Consider the following 20,856-nt stretch of genomic DNA (forward strand, 5'->3'; position numbering starts at 1 on the left):
TGAGCCACGCAGGCGCCCGCAACACTCATTTCAAAGGTATGTGTTAACATGTATGCACCGCCATGGCGGTGTGGACTCCTGGAGTCCAAGCGCGGGAGGAGGCAGAATCAGGACAGTAAGCGGCTCTCTGATGGTCGTACAGTTGTGTCCCGTGGCTTGAGTCCTGGAGGTCGCATGTAAGTAACAGGCAAAAATAACAACTTTTCCTCAGTGTGGCCGTGTGCACCGAGCTGACGTGCTTTCCATACGAGTTGACAGTTGGAGGGGCAATGTCACCGGCGGTATTTTCACCCTTTTTCAGAGGATAAAGCCGCGGCTCAGACAACTCCGTCAACGTGAAGAGGCTGCACCGTCCACGTGGGCAGACCTGCTCGACCCCCAAATCCGCTGTGCGGTGACGCCGCCCTGTGGCAAGTGTGCTTGGGCTCGACAAATAAAACGGAAAATACAGAAGGAACTGATGAGGGGCCGGCAAAGTCACCACACAACGTCCCACAGGGACTCAAATACCTGAGTGGGTAACAAAAGAGAGCACTTGCAAGGTTCCATTTCAAAATAAAACAACAGGGAAAAGGATGAAAACGGGCTTTATGGAAGACAAGACGATCGTGAAACCGAATTCCGCGAACCCGCGACATGGAGAGCGCGTGTCCCGTCAGACTGCTGTTCGTGTTCCCTATGAGCAGGACGCCAGCATGGCGGGGGGCGGGGGTGCGGGCTGTGGTCAGGGCCGTTCACCTCTGCGCCGCCACGTTCCCGACGGGGTCACGGGGGCGGGGCCGTCGTGGGGACTGACGTCCAGTTCTTGGAGGACGGCTTCCGCGCGAGCGCCTGGGAACTACGATTCGGCAGGTTACTCTGTCTCCTTCTCTAAGACACACACTCGGATTTTAAGGTTTTTAGAAAAGCAAACCGTGGAGCTGAAGGAGATGCTGCTCAAGTCTGGCCACGTGAGGCGGAAGAGGAAAAGCCAACACACCCTAAACCGGCGGTTCTCAGTCGGGTGGCAGTGTTCCTGCAGGCGTCCAGGGCACCCGCGAGGGCGCCGGGCTGAGCCCGACGGCACCGGGGGTCAGAACGACAGGACCCGCTCTCCTTTCAGGCACCTCGCTCGGCCTTACATAGGTCAACAGCAACGGTCCTGCTATCTGAACCCAAACAACACGGGGCACAGCTTCCCACACACTGAACCTACTGGAACAGCGGCTACTGTGCACGCTGACGCGCCATTTTGTTTTGGTTGAACTAGTACCAGGATTTTTCGCCCTTCAGAAAATCGCATCGCCACGACCAGCGCGTTCACGCGTGGTTGGGGCCGTGGGCTCTGCAGGCCTAGCGGCTGTCTGTACCCGTGGTGTGCCCACACAGGCAAGCGCTTGACCGTCTCACCGCTCCTGAGTGTCTCCTACAGGCGTGTGCATGACGTTGTAGTTTCCTTCTATAGTTAGCAGTCTCCCGGAAGAACCGGCGTGTTGCAATTAGGAAGGCGTTTTATTACCCACGTATCCCACCTCAGGGTTAGCAGTAGGGCATCCCAAAATGCTTCTTATGTAAGCGGAGTGCTTGCTGCGTCCTGTTCGGGCTGAGAAACGCTGCTGAGACAGCCACTCTCAAACACTCTCTTCAGGACCCCTTTATATTTTCAAAGATTACCAAGGACTCCAAGAGCTCTTCTTCATCTGGAATGTATCTACTAATATTTACACCAGGAGAGATGAAAACACACACTTAAAAATAACAACAAACCGGGGCACCTGGGTGGCTCAGTCAGGTAAACGTCCGACTTCGGGTCGGGTCATGATCTCATGGTTCGTGAGCACCGAGTCAGGCTCTGTGCTGATAGCACGAAACCTGCTTCGGATCATCTGTCTCCCCCTCTTTGCCGCTGCCCTGCTTGCTCTCTCCCTCATTCTCTCTCTCTCTCTCTCAAGAAACGACAACAACAAACTAATTACATGTTAAAAAAGTATCTATTTTTTCAAAACTAAAAAAAAAAATCAGGGAGCAGAGGGGCACCTGTTACACGTATGTAGACAAATTCCTTCAACGTTCGGCTTCACAGAAGGAAGCGTCTCTGCTCTGTGTGCTGTGCTGTTTCGCTGACCATAGCACACAGGGAACGCCCAGCCTCACGCAGCAGTAGAGCTGGAGAGGAGACAAGTGTGCTAACAGTTTCTTAGCACAGCTGTGGGTACTGTTTGTCGGTGTTGCCCCCAAACAACAAGCGGCAGTTTCTTAAGAGTGACTTTTGCGACGTGGACTCTGAAACGTATCGTCTGTTGGAATCCATCGCTCCGTCCTGTACTGCGAACGCATCGTCCGCCTGCCCACGTGTGATCCTGTGATACCCTGCAGCGGTCACCTGGAAGCCGGGAGGCCCCGAGTCCCGCGGACCTGTGCGGTGCCGACCCACTTCAGCATACGTACGGAGAAAGTCGTGTTTGTTCATACCGCTCTGAGCTCATCCCAAAAGCCTCAGAATTCCGACGCTCTCAGGTCACGGTGATGGGGGTAAGTTTCTCAAAATTCTAATTTTTGCTCGAAGACTCAACACTATCATTTGTTCTTGATGACACAGTCTTGCTTCGCTCCTTGAGAAAGCACCTACCGAATGCATGACTCTGACCAACCACAGCGTCTGCCCACTCCTTTTTCAAGAAACACTGGTCTTCCACGGGGAAAGCGGTCAGTTCCGCAGGCCAGCCGCACAGCAAGAGTCTTCCGGTACTTTCCGTTTCCTCCCTCGGAGGACGCGTGACCGCTTCGCCGGGGTCGTTCCGCGGCACCCCGGCGTCGCTCTGGCACAGGTGGCGAAGAACCGGTGATGACCAGCTCGGTCTGGCACTGCCGCCCTGGCGTGCGTCGCGGGGACGGCCGCTTGGTCCGCAGTTACGTCTGCAGCAGGACTGCCAATGCCGGCGGAGTGGACGAGGCCAGGGACACGTGAGCATTACTACGAAATGGGTGTTGCTCCCACGGCCCTCTGAAACAGTCTTGGACCCGCAGATCCAAGAAATACATTTTTAAAACCGCAGAGAAAGATATTTTTAGCCGGAGGCTTTCCCATGAACTGACGGGGATGTGCAGGACAAATCACCGAAATGAAATGAACCCGGAGCGGGGCTCCCCGGGCTGCATTCCTCACGGGCAAACTTCTCTGAAGATTATTTTGTGTCCAAACATTGGTATTAAATATTGATGAAGAAACTGATAACAATTTTTGATAATCAGCTTTGTGGTTACGGTGCCTTTGCCATTAAGTACAATTAAGCTTTCGATTTTGAATCTGGAACGTGGGAGAGAAAAATGTTTCCCTTTAAAAAACTAATTAGGCTACGTGACAAATGTTATTAGTACACAATGTTCATCTACAAAAGCCCGAGATCCTACATGAACTGAAGAGGTTTAAGTGGAATTTATTGTCCGAAAACAGCACAGGCAGAACTATAACAACTGATGAGGCTCCAGACTTCCCGCTAAACCGGGTGGAGGGACAGGAGGTGACGCTGGGCTAGCGGGCTGGCCTCTCGGAGACAAGGGACTCAGCTGCACGCCTGTCAAATGCAGGGGCCATAAAGCAGAGTTCGATTCCACGGATCACTGTGGAGAAGGGAAAACTGTGCCCAGACCTGATTCTGGCTGGCAAGGGAGCCGGGTAATGAGTGTGTCTGTTCATGTTCATTGAGCGTCTGTAGGTTTATACTAGCGTTGGCGAGTTTCTAGCCATGAAAACGTTTAATCCAGGGCTTGCCAACCTTTTCCTCAAAGTGTCAAAGAGCGAATGTATCAACCTGTGCAGCCACAGTGATGGGGCTGCAGGCTGAAACCAGCCAGGGACAGCACACCAGTGAAGCATGCAGCTCATTCCAGTCAAACTCCAGCGACAACAACAGGCAGTGGGTTACGAGGTGCTGACCCGATCTCCGATCAGAGAGAAGAGCCTCAAAATAGGCACTCTGAAAATGTCTCGAAACCAGAAAGAAAGGCCTTTGTACTCTAAAACAGAAAAAGCCTAACCTCAGACTACACCTTCCAAAATTCAGCCACACGAGCATTATTAAACCAACATTCTACAGACTGAGCTACAGGAAAACGTTGAGACGGACAAAGTTTCTTCATTCTGTGGAGTTTTGGGGGAGCGCTACGAGATCTGGGGCTCACCGCCAGGTTCGCACAGCACCTGACGCCTCCGTGACTCCATCAGGGCCGCGGAGGCGGGACCTCGGGCAGCCTTCACCGCATCCCTGAGGGCGAGGGATGCTAAGACCCTCGCTTCACAGAGAGGATGGTGAGGCTGGGAACGGGGAGGCGGAATGCCCAGTCATCAGAGCCCCATGTGAAGAGATCCACTTGGCCCTTCGGCCTGAGGAACTAGCTTCCAGACTCTCGTGCCTCCCAGGCCCGGACCACTGTGCTGTGGCTCAGTGTATATGCAAAGCGGGAGGGCCTTACATGCTGGGATGAGGGGCTCTCAGTTCTTCTGTGGGTGACAGCAGATCTATCGTTAAATCAGGAGACACGGAGGTGCACTGGTTTCGCTCTCACTCAAAGGAACACCAGTCGAAGGTGGCGTTGGCCCTCCTCCTCTGGGCCTCGGTTTTTCTACTTGTTCAGGAGGCTGGACCAGGGAACCCTCCACCTCAAAACTTCTGAAGAACTGTGTCAATACCCATAGTCCCCTTAAATGTGTGATGTTTACTATTACACAGTTGAAAATACTGACCAAGAAAACAGAAGCTTTCAGGCATCGTTAAAAGTTGGTAGAATATTTAAATAGTACTTTGCGCTATCAGATTTCTGAACGTTTTTCAAAAAGAAAATGAAATAATTGCCAGTATCTGCGTATGCTTTTAGCTCATCGAACAGAAGGTAAAGCCTACCATCTATTTAAATTCCAGAAGACGTTCTGAACTGGATTATTCATGGCAAGTAAGCCACTGTGCGAAAATACCTTTCTTTCAAAAGCAAAAGGTATCTGAAGAATTCTCAACCGCGTGAGAGGCTTTAACGGCCAACTATGAGCAGAGCCTGGCCACCACCGTTTGGCTGAGCACGGGGGTGGGGGGTGGGGGTGCCTCGGTGACCTCGCAGGGCCGCAGGGCTTGGGGGAGGGGGACAGGCGAGGCCCGGGGGTGCAGCCAGCAGATCCTGACCTGCAAATGCGACGCCTCCGGCTCCCGGCCAGGAAGGCGGCCGCAGAGGGCAGGTAGGCGGCGCGTGTGCACAAGGCTCGCAACCAAACCCAGCCCCAGAGGAAGGGAATTAGGGACCACGGGACTCAGTTTACGGCAGGGCGAAGCGTGGAGCGTTCAGGGGCCTGGCTTCGGTCCATCTGAGGTCTGCATCCCGGCTCCATCCTTCGCATGCTCCCTGACCAGGGGAAGCCCTCCTCCACGCCTGGCGTGCTCACTGCAGTCTGGGGGTGGGGGTGGGGGTGGGGGTGGGGCGAGCCGAGGAGGAGCCTCTGAAGACCGCGTCTAACCTCACACAGGGCCTCCAGCCGAAATGCAAACCAGGGAACGAGTGCGGTGAGGGTAACACGCAGGGAGCAGGGAGGCAGGCGAGGGGAGAGGCGTGACACTGGCGGCTCCTGGGACACCCTGACGCCCGGGTGCCTCCCACAGACAGCAGCTGCCTGCACCGGCAGCCTCGAGAGTTAGCGGGAGCGATGCCAGAGTTGGGGGAGGGGCCCCTGCTACCTTGGGTGGCGCTTCGTCGGACCCTCCGGAGTCCCAGGACACTGTGACCTGTCTTCGGGATTCCATCCTCATTCGTTCTTCTTGCTGAACCTTCTCCTCCTCCAGGATGGTGCTAGAGAGACAACACACGGTTCAAGGGGAGCTGACAGCCGGAGCGAGCGGGCACACACCAGGCCCCCCACCCCCGGGCTGATGTAAGGGGCGCCGGCCGGCCGACGAGAGGGCAACGAGGACGAAAGGGAGAGCCGATCCGGTCTCTAAGGCTAGAGGAGCCCCGGTCCCGACGGCGAGCCCGCTTTCAGCACAGCCGCAGGGGAGAGAAGGGCAGCGGGTGAGACCGGAGAGACCGGAGAGCTCGTGGAAACCCAGAGGAGCGCCAGGAGGGGAGGTCTGTGAGCAGAACGGCACGGCCCCGAGACACCCCGAGCAGCACTTGCTCGGGCACGGCCACGCCTCGGGACGGGCTCCTCACACGCACACAGGCCCCCACCCCAGCGCGCCGGGGGACAATCCACAATCCGGCCAGTAACCTCCCCAACTCTCAGCTTTATCTCGTCGGGAAAACGAGGCCACGGGCCGCCGGTGCCGCCGCCTGCCACGCCGAGGCCACCTGCCGCCCCGCCTGGCCCCGGCCCCCATCCCCACGGGCCGCCGCGGCTCCTGAGCCGTGGCCGCCAGCCCGCACGCCGCCCGGAGCAGCCGCCGCGAGCCTCACCAGCTCCCCGGTCCGCAGCGCCCGCCCCCTCCCCCCCCCGCCCCCGGGGCTCGGTGGGCAGCAGGTCCCCGAACCCTCGGTCCTCACCGGGCTGCGGCTCCCTCACGCACGCCTGCGGCCCCCGGCTGCTAAGAATGACGCTCATTCACGGTTTCGAGCCTTCTGGCAGAGCGCAGTCAATAACCACCCAGAATTACTCATGAAAGAGTGAGGTCAGCTGCACAGACCCTTTCCAATCTGGGAATCTGCTCAACTGTTTCAAAAAGACATTCCTGCCTGATGGGAGGCTGGAGCGGGCTGTTTCTCACACAAGCTAACTCATGCGATCACCTTAAAGTCAGGAAAGCACAGAAATTCATTTCATAATTGCTCTGAGTCAGCAAACCATTACTACAGACGTGAGGGCTTTTTTTTTTTCTTTTAAAGGCATGGGAATGTTTTCCTCACTGATGACATTAGTGCGTTAGAGTAAAAGCTTTCGGTCCCAAGATTCCACTCCCTCTTGAAAACATGAGTGTGGTTTCCTTCGTGCTCCAGCCAGACGATCACGGCTTAGAGAGGAGCACGGAACCCGAAGAGCACTTAAGAGTTAGCGTCACCCTCCAGGCTGGCAAGGGGCGTGCCGAGCCGGCACTGCCAGGAGGCCGGCCCTGGGGCTGAAGGAGGCCAGAACCCTGGTCACGATGCACCGCCAGCATGCGTCCGCTCGCCTCCTGCTCCCACTGGGCTGAGAGCTGCGACCTGACAGCCCATTGTCTTGCGTCCAGAATCAGCGTAGACGTGGAGCATCGCTGTGCGCACGAACGACGACGAGGCACAGGGCGCCCGGGGGAGTCAGTCCGTTAAGCGTCCGACTCTCGATGTCCGGCCGGATTCCTAGCAGTGCTGGCTCGGCACACCCCTTGCCGGTCTGGAGGGTGAGGTCACGATCTCACAGTTCGTGGGTTCAAGCCCCAGCGCAGAGCCTGCTTGGGATTCTCTCTCCCTCTCTCTACCCCTCCCCTCCCCTTCTCTCTCCCTCTCCGCTCCTCCCTCATTTGTACTCTGTCTCTTTACCTCTCTCTCAAAATACTGAAAACAATGAGAGGTGAGTGGGTGAGTGAAGCCACAACCAGTAGAGTCAACTTGCTGAGCGGTCAACAAGTTTCCAGCCCCGTACTGTCCACAGGGAAGGAGTGCAGGCCACCTTCTTTCAGATGGCCACTGGGAACCAGAGTCCAGCCTGGGGCCAGTGGCCCGAGAGAGGAGCTCCCCCGGGTTAGTTTGCACCCTGCTCTCATCCAGGGCCCTCAAAATAAGTAACAGACCCCGAATCAGAATTTCCAAACATTTCACAGTTTTTAACGACTGAAAAACCCATAAAAGTCAAGGAAAAATCATCTTTTTTTTTTTTTCCCCAACTTCTTCAAATAATTAAAATACGGGCAAGCTCTGAGGTGGCCAAGCAGGACATGTTCTTTAATGCCACGGGAACTGCATTTTAAGTAGGCCCCGCTGAGGCAGTTTATTTCATAAGGCTTGTTTTGTGATATGGGCCACCCTGATCTTAAGGTCACCGTTCCCCCACAAAAACTTCCAGAAGGTCACGTGAGGTCCCTTGCCATGGGAGACCCTCTCAGGCTCCGTCCACCCTGGTTCTTCCATCCACATCCGCTCTCCCCCACTCTCTCCGAATCCTTCACCGTAGCCCTTTGACCACATAACCACGTATGCGATTTCACTGCTCCGTGGGATCTGGACTGTGTGTGTCCCACCGCTGTCCTGTCCATTTACAGCAGGTGCACATGGCAGGCAGTGCGGTATCTCTTTAACCGAACCCGCTAGTCACGTCCCTTGTAGGGCAGCGGTAACGGGGAAGAGTCCTTGGATCCCGGTATTTGGTTCTCATCCCGAAAATCACATGTCAGATGCTTCTGAGAAACCGTCACTTGTTGCTCAGAGTAGTCAAGAGTATAAATAACTCATAAAAGATCTGTTTTTACAGTGGGAAGGCTAGTCCATAGACGGAGTAGGCGTGCACACGGAGACATTTCTGGGCCGTTCTCTCCAAAGCTGCGGCACAAGCCCGAGCAACAGGCTAGAAAGCGCAGAGGGTCAAGGAGGTCAAATTTAAACATATTTTCCCAAACTGCAAATATCTTTAGTAGCAATACATTCCATGTGAAAGAGTCGGGCCGCCTGCTGTGAGCTGGCAGGGAGCCCCACGGTCTCCCCTGGGACGCCAGTCTCTAGGTCTCAAACTTGCAAGCGGATGAACGAGTGAGGGCTTGGGCTCTTCCTTTACAGACATCTGAACGCGTGCCCATCGACCAGCCCCGCTTCGTGAGACAGGTGTGAAAGGAGAAGGAAGTGCTGTATGTGATGTTTCTTTTATTTTTCCACTTCCCTCCCAACAACAGAAATGGTCCTCAAAGGAATCGAGTCCGATTCCGAGGACAGAGAGCGTGGGGGGGCTGCCGACTGTGCTCTCGTGGTCTTGCGCCCTCCGTGAGCAAGTACGGCGAGGTCTGATTACATTTCCATTCTGGAGCAACACAATGTGATTTCACTTCTGAGGCATTTTCATGGAGAGGAAAGGAGTGGTCCAATGGGTTCCTCTCCTTCCAGGACTGAGCTAAGACACAGAAACAAATCTTCAACCCAGACTGGGTTCGGAGTGGAGAAGGGCCATCGGTCCTGCACAGCTGATGGCCGAGCCGTCCAGGCTGTCCAAGCAGAGAGCGAGGGCCACAAGCTGTGGGCTGCGCCTCTGCTGGCCCGTGTGGCTGCAGGTGGCCTCGTCTTTTTCAGCGTGTCTGCTTATTCCTAAATGAGACTAGTAGTGTCTGTCCCACCCATCGTTAGGGTGGGGAAACAAAGCATGCGGGGGGAAATCAGTAAAACTTTTAAGTAGATGTCAGTCAGCTCCGCACTTTTTCACCTGACCTTCTGCTACTAGGAAAGAAAGGAGATTTTCTGTTTCGTTTCTGCGGCGTTTCTCGTGTGAGTGGAGGCACTACCGTTCTCTCCTCTGAAGCTACACAACATTTCTTCTTTTAAGTATAGGAAATACCCTTTGCTTGAATAACGTTATTTTCAAGATTGGGCTTTGATCACCTAAACACAAAATCAGTCTGGGTTTATAGGCTACTTAGGCGAATCTGGAAAACATCCAGACTGAAAGGAAAAAAAGCCAAGAGGGAAAGAGCTCGTTCTGGCAAGTTCTCAGGAATACCAGTTTTGAAACATGATCTCCTTTAATTACCCAACACTGCCTCACCACAAAGGAATGGAATTGACCTTTTAACAACAACAACAAAAACCCGGCTGATATCTTTGCAGAAAACAAGTCTGGAGACTTTAGATGAAACTGAATTGTGTATCTGTAAGTGGCTGACTGGGGAGCTAAATGCAAAACCTGCAGTGGTACAGCGCCTGCCTGGGCTCTTCGTCTCTTACAAACGGCAGAGGAGCCTGGACGTCTGGTTTCACGAAGGCACCAAGACTGCGTTTCTCTTCGTGTTTCCCAAACTGCAGGAAATAGCGCACTTTTGTTTGCTTGTGGCACTGCTCATCTCAAAATGCTTTTCATAGAAGGGATTTCTACTGAAATCTTTCTTGGGGCACCTGGGTGGCTCAGTCAGTTAAGCCTCCGACTTCGGCTCGGGTCATGATCTCATGGTTTGTGGGTTCGAGTCCCTCGTCGGGCTCTGTGCTGACGGCTCAGAGCCTGAAGCCTGCTTTGGATTCTGTGTCTCCCTCTCTCTCTGTCCCCTCCCCTGTTCATGCTCTCTCTCTCTCAGATAAACAAACATTAAAAAAAAAGTCTTTCTTTAAAAATCGTGACCTCTTTCTGTTTCTGGCAAGTCTGCCCAGCTCCTATTGGACCAACACTCATGCGGACAGTGACTATGGGCTATGGACCTAGGACAGCACAGGAGAGCAGCCCACAGCAGCCAGACTCTGAGGGGGCTGGCACCATGGGGGCCATTCGCCAGAAAGCAGGCCCTAGTCTTATAGATTCTGCCCAAATCTCTAGCTGAACCTGGAACCACGCACACAGGACAGGCTCTGAGCAGCCCCGCTAAGGCTAAGAGAACTGAACTGAGACATAGGCTACTGCCCACAGCATGGGGAGAGAATCTGCGATCCGAGACCAGCCTAGCTAATTGCCTGCTAAAACACACAAACCATTCTCCAGAGGAATATAACTGATTCCAGAGTTTCTGCAATCTATCACTCACAATGTCCGGTGCACAATCTCTATATACAAATAAACTCAAAAATACTCAACATACAAATAAACATGAAAGTGTGATCCATTCTCATGAGGAAAAAACAGTGTAAAAGACGCAACTCCAAAGACAACTCAAGGTTGGAATTAGCAGGCAGGGACTTTGAAGAGCTACTGCATTCAAGGATATAAAGGAAAATCTGTTCGTAATTAATGCAAAGATCAGAAATGTCAGCAAGGAAATAGAAACTGTAAGAAAGAGCCAAATGAAAACTCTACAATGAAAAACACAGTATCTGGAACGAGATCGCTGCAGGATCGAATGACTGGTAGGGTGGAGATGACAGAACAGTTAGGCGGCCTGAAGATAAATCAATTCAAACGATCCAATCTGAAGGACTTGGAGAAAAAAGACCGGGGTTGGTGGGGGCGGGGGTGGGGGAGAAAAACAACACCCTGGGACGTGAAGGATGCTATCACGAGGAGTAACAAACACGCAATGGGAATTTTAGAAGAAACTGAAGCAGAAAATACCCGCACGAGTAGTTGTGAAAGTCATACACTTACAGATTCAGGAGTGTCAGGGAAGCCAACGTATGATCCACACAGAGAAAACCACACCCGGTGCATCCTCGTTAAACTGCAGAAGCGTGGAAGCGGCCAGTACAGAACGACAGAGCACGGACAGAGGGATGGTTTCTTTCCCAAGGAAGTCCCCTGACTTCTTACTAGAAAGAACAGACGTCAGGAGGCAGCGCAAGAACAGCTGTAACGCGCTGTCAAGTCGGAGCTCCATTCCAGTGAGATGAAGTTCAATTCGTTTTCAGCTAAGAACCCCAAAACTAACGGAATTCACCACCAACAGACGTACACGGGAAACGCTCAAGTTCTTCGGGTGAGTGGGAAACTGAACGGAAGACGCCTTGCTGGGAAAGAATGAAGTGCACTGTGCAGAGTTAGGTATGAAAGGCTGTTTCTTTGCTTAAAATACTAGCTAACACACACACACACACACATATACACACAATCTCATTCTGAGGTCACTAACATTCACACATGAAACCTATGGCATCTAGAGCACGAAGGAGCGAGGTGGTGGCAAACGGGTCTTCTCGGCTGCCAGGACTCGACCCCAGTAAGCACAGTCCAGTTGCTGAGTCAACTCGAAGGAGGTGGGGAAAGTGAAACGTGCATGTTGCCATCTCCGGAGCGATCACTACAATTAAGCGCGGAAGGTACTGCTGAAATGCAGGTGTGGGGCTTAGAGAGAGAGATGTGGGAGAGAGGCCGTTGTCCTCCAGGTGCCGAACCCTCAGCCAAGGACAAATGGACCGAGCACAGGGCACTTTTGCTTCCCTCCGGGCTGGGCTTTAGCCGCGTGTCAATCTGTACCCGGCACAAAGCCAGGGTTTCTCCATCTGCTTCCTGCACTCCTCCGTCCGCCACCTAGACAGAAAGGGAGACCTTCGTGGCCGCTCTGCTGTCCCCTCACGTTCTTAGGGATAATGACCCCGGAGACAAAATTCAGTGAAGAAGAATGAAAAACGGCTGCAGAGGAGGCAAAACTGGCAACAGAAACAGGACTGAGGGCAAGGGTTTCCATGTGGGCTGGGAGGGCAGCACTCCGACCGGACGGAGTCACTGTGTGCAGGACTGACACATAACGCCTCATCTGGTCGGAGGCCTCTCCTTACAGGTCACACAGGTGAGGGAAGACCACAGCGCGTGGGGAAATCCAGGAGGCTGGGAGCAGTCAGCGACCCGGTCAGGCAGGAGGGCACACTGTGGCCGATGGGCAAGAAAGAGCCCTGGTCTTGGAGGCAGGACAAAGGGGCCCAGTCTGAGGTCTGCCCCTCGTGAGTCGCACAATCCAGGGCAAGTCACAGGACTTCCTGAGCCTCGGGCTCCTAAGCGAAAAGGGAAATCGCTACTCGTTCTTAAGAACCGCTGTGAAGTCAGGGGCGCCTGGATGGCTCAGTCAGATGAGCGTCTGACTCTTGACTTCGGCTCAGGTCACGATCCCAAGGTCGTGGGATCGAGCCCCGCGTCAGGTTCCATGCTGCGCGTGGAGCCTGCTTAAGATTCTCTTTCTCACTCGTGCTCATTCGCTCTCTAAAATCAAAAATGAAAGTAAAAAGAACTGCTCTGAAGTCAAAGAAGGAAATAGGCATGAAAACGACCTCTGCAGCCGTGTAAGTACAAAAGACTAATTTTTATGAAATGCACATTTACACCTCACTGGAAATCTGCTCACACAAAACCAAGCTGCGGAGGTGTAACGATACACCCTCGTGTGGGCAGGAGCCAAGGACGGGTCACGAGGAGCCTCACGGAAGCAGTTAAGACACACTTAGCGCAAAAAAGGTCAATGTCGTATCAATTCCTACTAAATTGCAATTTACTCTTGACTTTTTAAATTACTGGTAAGCCTAAGGATGAAAAAAAGAAAACCCAACAAACAAAAAAACCCCTGAAGTTCAGATGCCGTGAACATTTGAAGATGTGTGTAGGACGACCTGAGAAACTGATTACTCTTCTAGATAATATCTAGACCCAACAGGCTGGCGAGGGAAGGATACAGATATGATGACTAAGGAGAGATTCAGACACCACCTTTGAAAGGAATTTTGGAAGCAAATACAAAACCACTTAAGAAAATACACAGAGAAGTGGCACAAATACCTTGAATCATCAATCAGACCCAGAGCTCTTAATTTAGAGTTTAAAAAAGGATTAAAAAGGCTTGTATAAGACACCGTTCACGGGTTAAAGGTGGAAGGTCCACATCTCTATGACACATCTGTGAAATGTCGTCATATTCGGTATGTGGATCACGACAGCTAACGCTCTTAAATCCAGGTGACCAGACTTCTCTCTGAAGTACCTGGTCGCTCCTCTGTGCGCTGAGATGCCCAGGTCCCTTCCAGATCTTCGGGAGCCGCTCTGGTGTGACCAGAGCAGCGGTGACAGGGCGTGCGCCCACCCCGAGCCTCACACAGCCCGAAGCATTTCAGACAGTTTCTCGTGACCCTGAAAACCAAGCTGGGTGGGACGTGGGACCCTGCTCCTCCAGGGAGGCAGGGTCACTTGCCCAAGATCACGCAGCCTTCTCAAATCCCTTCTTCGGCTCTGACCTTCCTAACACAACACTCACCACTCTGAACAGCAGGGTGAGCTCCCGTCTGTGCCCGCACCCGTGCAGGTTCTACCTCCCCGAGCACCGGACGCACGGTTCGTGTCCGGGTTGGGGTGGGGGAGGGGGCAGCCTGCAACTTCACTGGAGTCGATGGTCAGACGTGGTCCGAAAAACATGTAATAAATCCGCGGCCGCAGCCGCTCCAAGCTGTTACTTCCTAACCGGACACATCTCTCACAGGCCAGCTTTGCTTGACAAAGTTCAAAAGCAAACACGACCACATTCTCAACCTGACAGCCCGCCCTCCCCTGCCCCCAAGGCCCGCGCTGCAGACGGCCTCCAGTCACCCCTGCGGGGCCTCGTGTGCGACTTCCACCGCCGCTCCGCGCCGTATCTGGGGCCCCAGAGGCCCACGCGGCACGTGCCGCACACTCGGGAGGTGACGGGACAAAGATTCGATGCCAGCGCCCGGCGGCCGTGCGGGTGGTGGGCCCGCACACGCCAGGTGCTGCCTCTCCCTCTGGGGAATTTCTCTGGTTCCGACTGAAAACAAATAAGAGAATCACAGGAGCAGGATTCCTTCGAACACTGTGGTTCTTTCTTTTCTTCTTTCCCCTTTTTAACTAAGCACTGACCACGTGCCCACAGTCGCGGTCCCAAGGCAGAGCGCGACAGTGCACATACGGATATCTAGCCGCGTCTCGGGTCAAGGCCTGGCGCGCCCGGGACTCAGCGGGCTCACTGCCCAAGCTCGGCCCTCCAGCCTCCTTATTTGTGAACGGGCGGTGGTGACGTCACCTACGTCTCCAAGGACCGTGAGGACTAAGATGACCTAACGTGTGAGAGTTCAGGGCACAAGACCTGGCAACGGAAAGCACTTAGTAGCTGCTGGTTCCCGATGGCACCACTATGGAAGCTGACTGTAGAGGGCAGAGACCGGCCATCAAGGAACATGGTTTGCTTTAAGAGGTCTTCCTGAAGACCACAGCGATGGAGACCAACTCAAAGCACGGAGCGCCTTCCCCAGTGATACGTATTGGGTCAGCGTTCTTTCAGGGAAATGGTTATGTTCTTTTACCACTTATATTCTTTTTTTTTTTTTTTAACGTTTATTTATTTTTGAGAGAGAGACAGAGTGCAAGCAGGACAGGGGCAGAGAGAGAGAGGGAGACAGAATCTGAAGCAGGCTCCGAGCTCCGAGATGCCAGCACAGAGTCCGACGTGGGGCTCCAACTCACAAATGGTGAGGTCACGACCTGAGGCGAAGTCAGAGGCTCGACTGACTGAGCCACCCAGCCGCCCCTCCCACTTATATTCTTTTGCCTAAACTTCATATGTGAAAACAGTGAGCATAGAAACATGGAGTCGTTTCCAAAGGTTTAAAAAACCATTATGTCTGGGGCGACTGGAGTGCTCGTTCACCGCTGGGGGCAGCACGTTGTATCGGCTCCGGAAAACCAGCAGGACCTACTGACCCTACACCTGTGCACGCCCGCTGACATTCAGAGACACGCCCAGCTGGCATTCCTGTCCCTACGCTCACCAAAAAGACACAAGAGTGCTCTGGGCAGCCCGGCTGGAAAGCATGTACATTCCCAACAGGAGGAGGGATAAACCGGAACACCACAGAGCGAGGAGAAAGAGGGGCAACTGCCTGAATAACGGGGATGGTCTCCAACTAACTGCTGAACGAAATAAGCAACGAACAAAAAAGCACACACTGAGTGATACCACTGACATAAAGCTCAAAGGCAGGCAGAGCCAATCCACGGTTAGCGGTCACCCTCGGAGGGTGAACTGTCGTCGGAAAGGGCTGTTTTCTTATTCTGCATGTTGGCTGCGTGGGTGTGCCTGACTTGTGACAAACCAAAGAGCTGTTTACTTCCTGGCATGTTTATACGTTCACATCTTTGCATGGCAATAAAAAGTTTAAAAGATACAAAAATCACGGTGTGGAAGTTTACACTGGAATTTTATTGGTGTATTGCCCTCATTTGCCAAGAAAGGACTTAAGAAAGTCCACATGAACCTCACATGCCTCCCCAGACTCAGCTGCCAACAGGCGACCTTGCTGTGTGGCGGCACAAAGCCCTGGGCCAGGCCGGGTGCCGGGGGAAGCGTGAGCTCCGGGAGGGCAGATACTGAGGCTGGGACTGCAGTTTCCTCGGCATGTGGGCTACTGAAGAACTAACTGAGCTACCCAGGGATTAAGTGGTGCTTTCATTCAAAAACTGCTCCGTGCACCCTTACAGCCTGTCAGTCAGGACATGCGTGGCTCGGTGCACACTGGGGTCACGTTCACTGCAGGTCCCCGGGAGTGCTCCCACTCGTTGACAGGCCACCCGCAGGTTCCCGTCCCTGTGCTTCTCTGGGGGTTCACATCCGTGAACAAGAACGCAGGATGTACGGAGGACAGACGTGGGAGTCCTGGGGATCCACCCGTGGAAGTGTGGCCCGGGACTGTCTGACTCGGCGGGGCGAGGCTCATCCCGGAGAGCCTTTTCTCAACACACAGTGAACAACAAACACATGGCCCCAAAATGCATGCAGTCCACGGTAATTGGAGTTCATTCGAGGTCTTTTCTTTTAAGGTCACGGAGAATGGGATTCGGGAAACACTTTTAACTGACCTGGAGTAAAGACTCCCGAGATTTACTACTTCGTCAAAATCTTTGATACGATAAAAACTGCGTAAAACTCGATAAAAGAATCTATTTAATCATTGTGACGTACTGTGACCTGTAAGTGTCCAAGAGCTATTATAAAGTTTACGTTTTTTGGCCTCTTTGGGAGCCATATTACACACGTTCAAGATGCAAAGTTAAACTCCACTTCTGACTAAACAGAAACAAACAGAATTAACGCTCAACAACCCGTGTTAACTGGGCGCAAGAGAGCCAGAAGTCATAGTCCAGGCACAGTATGTATTTTGTGTGTGTGTGTAGGAAATCATTATATTTAGTTCTACAAATTCACCTTGCAGAGTTTGGGGAACTACTTTTCCTAATGCAGCAGTCCTTCAGTGAACGCTGATGTGAGCTTTCATGCGCAAGGCCATGATTGGAGCGTTGTGTGGGCCCTACTGTGCGCAGGCCCCTGGCCTGCGGGTGCGGGCAGCACCGAGGCGAGTATGACGATCCCTGCCCTCAAGGAGCCTCAGTCTAGTAGGGCTGGGACATACTAGACTGTGAGCTCCTCGAGGGCAGGAAAGGTGTAGTCCTCCTGCCCCAGAGACCGGGCCCCAGGCTCAGCCCTCGTGGCGCCCACGGTGTTTGTGGAACGGGCTGAACGCGGGCGCAGCCGTCTGTGGCAGCACAGGGGGAGCACGACAAGAACAGAGTGCTCCGGAGACTCCGCGGGGGAGGCTCGTCAGCTGTGGAGCCGCTGTGCGAAAGAAGGCGAGAAAGATGGGCAGGATTCCACCAGGTGGAGAAGAGGGCATCCCAGGCCGAGGGGGTTAGTGAGGCCACCGTGTGAGAAAGGGGCAGGATGGAAGGAATCCTCAGTCTATTCTGGAAGCCTCCACCTCACATGGGACGGGGGGTGGGCGGTGGGGGTAACAGAAACCCACTGAGGGCCGTTCCAGTGAGGGAGCTGCTTGTCTGCAGTGATGATTCCTAAGATCCGCTAAGGAGCTCTGCCGGACAGACGGAGGGCAGGTCTGGGGGAGGGGAGGGGTCTGAAGACACTGTGTCGAGTCTCCCCAGCTGCGCAGCTGGGGGACAGTGAGGGATCAGCGCTCACTCCAAGATGGAGACGAGGAAAGGTACCTTTGTAACCTACAGAAGGCGAGGGCCAGGGGCTGCCCGGGAGGCAAGGTGACTGGCTAGCTGTAGGATGAACGGGGGCCCAGCAGCCAACTAAAAGGCGGCTTTGGGACTCGAGAGAAACGGTGGGACGGAAGCTGCAGACACAGAGGCGAGAGTTAAGACGGCCCAGGAAGTGCACTGAGAAAGGAGGGCGGCCCAGGACGGACATGTGCTCGGAACTCATAGCGTCGTGGAAAAGCAGCAGGGTGGTGAGACAGAGGAGGAGTCTGGGAGGCAGGGGGAGGGACCGGTGTCACAGAGGGGAGGAATTCTGAGGACAGAATCTGTCAAATTCGAGGAAAGATCAAGGAGGAACAAAAAAAAGTATGAGCGAAACATGAAACAAAGCACATTCAAAATCCAGCTCTAGCAGTGAGAGCACGAATCATTAGCTGCAGGACAGGCAAGAAACTGGCGACTTCTAGCCTGAAGAGAGGCGTCTGGAAACACTTGAAGGACTGTCACGTGGAAGGCAGAGCTGAGTTGTTCCATGGGGCCCGACAGGATGGGCCCAGGCCCGCAGGGGAGCGTCACGGGGCCCCAGGAGGAGCCCCTCGCAGAGCGTGCTTCTCGCTGTACGGGACCTGCTGGCCCGTCTGGTCCCCTGGGCTGTGAACCCTGGGGGCGGCTTGTGCTGTGCTCACCGCTGAATCCCCAGAACCTCACTGACAACGAAGGAGGCGCTTAGCCAAGAATTCCTGACTGGACGAATGTCTTACGTCTCTGCCAGCAGCCTTACTAATTCCTCCCTGAAGCACGCTCCTCCCATGGAGACTTGTCTGGCGAGCGGACTCGCCTGAAGACGGGGTGGGGCTTCAGGCACTGGGGGGTAAGGATGGGCCGGAGGCACTACCAGGACCTCCTGGATCCTGACACTCGGTAATTTTTATGAAAAAAACCTAAAATACACCAAAATTTTAAAGTTCGCACACAAAATAGAGGAAGCGTGAAACCGGTGAAACAGCACACGTTCAACCACGGCGTTGGTTACACGATGAGGCTCCCGTGGGTATGTATCACGTGACGATATTTTACTGCTTACAGTGCTAAGTTTCAGTCTAGACTTCAATTCGGCAACCGTTCACTGAGCACGTATCAGACCCCTGTGCCGGGGCCGCAGAAACGAGCACGACGCGGTGATGCCCGTCGAGAGCACGGAGCCCGGCCAGGGACCAGACACGCAGATGCGGAATCCTCAGGCCAGGTGGCAGGGTCCGCTGTGGGCAGACACCCTGAGGGGCCCCGCAGGCCGCCAAGTCCCCGTGTGCTCCCTCCGGGGGCCCGGGAGCTACCGAAAGTCTGGGTCTGACCGCACGTGGCACCAAGCACGAGCCGCCAGACGGCCGCGCAACAGGCAGGGGTGTGTTTAAACTCTAACAGAAGAAGTACCGAAAAGGTTCCAGAGGGTGGCCATCTCTCTGGGGGCAGGGCTGATTAGGGAAGCCCCCCGAAGGGGTGACACCTGAGCAGGATTCTGGACACCGAACAGGTGGTCGTGTGTCGGGAGAGGAGGAGCACGCAGATGGCGGGCTGTGCCGGGAGAAGCGCAAGCGGTTAGGAGCGTGCGGCGATGGGAGGAGGGCTGGGGACGGGACCGACAGGCAGCCGGGGACGATATTCCTGTGGGTCTTGTCGGCTGTGCTAAGTCCGTCAGAAGTTGGGGAGGAGAGATTCGGTCATAACTGGAAGCTTATTAAGATCTTAAGGCCTAATCTCCTGAGGAGTCTAGCAAGGTATAAATAAAAGCAAACCCATTAAGAAAGTCAGCGTGTTCGCCCGCGAATAAGTTAGCCTTAGACGTGCGGACGGAAGGACCTCGCGGCGCAAGGACTGCGAGGTGGGTGAAGCCGCGTGAGCCTGCCCCAGCCCCGGCCCTCGCTCCCCCACTCCTACCTGAGCTGAGCTTTGAGCTCAGTGAACCGGGGCCGCCTGCTGGGGTCATAGGCCCAGCATTTCGTCATAAGGCTGTAGAGGGTGGGAGGGCAATTTGGAGGCATTGGTAATCTCTCCCCGTTCTCGATTCGACCGATCACATCATTGTTCTTCACTCCTTGAAACGGCTTCACACCATGCATCAGTATCTCCCACATACACACACCTGTGAAGCGGGATGAAAACAGACCGTGAACTTCGCAGGAAGCGGGGGAGGCCCAGGAGTCGGGGGGGTCGGGGGAGGGAGGCTTCACCGCTGGCGCCAGGGGACCAGCTGTGGGACTGCGGCCCGAGCGGCCAGATAAGGCAGCGCTCCGTGAACTGTGCGGCGAACGAGCGCGGCACCATTAACTTCGTCTGATGTGAACAGCGAAAGAGTAAACGATGACCCGAACAGCCCACGGCTTTTCAAAGAGGTTTACTCCTCTAAACATCCCGTGTTAGAAAATGGCCCACCGGGGACAGTGATCCCTCATGGTTTCACGAACCAGTTCAAAACAAGCTGAATGAATCCTGCCTTCCCCCCGCTGCGGTCCGACCTGCCGGTGACCGCGGCAGCCGACCCGAGGCCTAGCGAAGAAAATGCTGAAATCGAAGCCTCGCGTCTAAGGACACCCGGACTCCTTTCGCGAGGCTGGCCGTGCGTGGCTAGGGTGCTCATCGGCACCGTCACCAGCTTACGCGTGCTCCGGACTCCCTGGGCCGGGGCGGCCCTGCCCACAGCCTCCTCACTCCCCTGCATCCTCGCGGACCACACGCGTTCTCGGGCTCCTCTGAACAACGCTTGAGCGCCCGTGTTTAAAGACGAACGGAGCCTAAGGCGGAGAATGACAACCACACGAAGCTCCGGTCGGGGAACCGAGAGGGCAGACTGGCCGCGACAGCGGGGGACTCCACACCCCCCCCAAACGCACCACACGCACGCGCCTTTCTGGTGTTAACTTCGCCACACTTAGGGCCCCTTCGGCTCTCTCCCCACGGACTCCCCCTGGGAAAGCCTCACGGGTCTCCGTCCTACCCGTGTGCGTGTAACGTGCTTGAAGGGAGGAGACGCACTTGGGGTGTCCGCAGTACCTAACGTGGGGTGTGCCTCCGGGGAAGCAGGGCACGGCATCGTACCAGTGTGAATTATGTCTCGACGGGATCCAAATTCCAGGCATTTCAAAGTGAAGAGTGCGTGACCAAAAAACCACCTTAGCTCTGCGTTTTTCACCAGAAATCATGACAACGTTATTGGTAACGACAACGCAGGTCGTCATTTCTTGAGACCTTAAAATGTTTCTGGCGCTTTGAAATTTACATGTTGTCCTGAATTGTTACACCTCACGTTTCTTTAAATGCCGCATCCTATC

At 54.4% G+C, this 20,856-nt stretch overlaps 1 protein-coding gene across 16 annotated transcripts in view; it reads right to left on the reverse strand.

Moving 5' to 3' along the window:
- Positions 1-20,856, reverse strand: part of PTK2 (protein tyrosine kinase 2) — a 257,568-nt gene that overhangs the window by 32,419 nt on the left and 204,293 nt on the right. For 15 of the 16 annotated variants that reach the window (XM_042973398.1, XM_042973394.1, XM_042973397.1 and 12 more), the window contains 2 exons: positions 19,466-19,670; positions 5,700-5,811 (listed from right to left, as the gene is read on the reverse strand). In XM_042973398.1, the coding sequence (XP_042829332.1) occupies positions 5,700-5,811; positions 19,466-19,670 (317 nt within the window). Of the gene's footprint in view, positions 1-5,699; positions 5,812-6,501; positions 6,758-19,465; positions 19,671-20,856 lie in introns of those variants that run through there. The other variant, XM_042973405.1, reaches the window with a different exon arrangement.

The sequence above is a fragment of the Panthera tigris genome, chromosome F2 (assembly GCF_018350195.1).
Source record: "Panthera tigris isolate Pti1 chromosome F2, P.tigris_Pti1_mat1.1, whole genome shotgun sequence".
Lineage (NCBI taxonomy): Eukaryota > Metazoa > Chordata > Mammalia > Carnivora > Felidae > Panthera > Panthera tigris.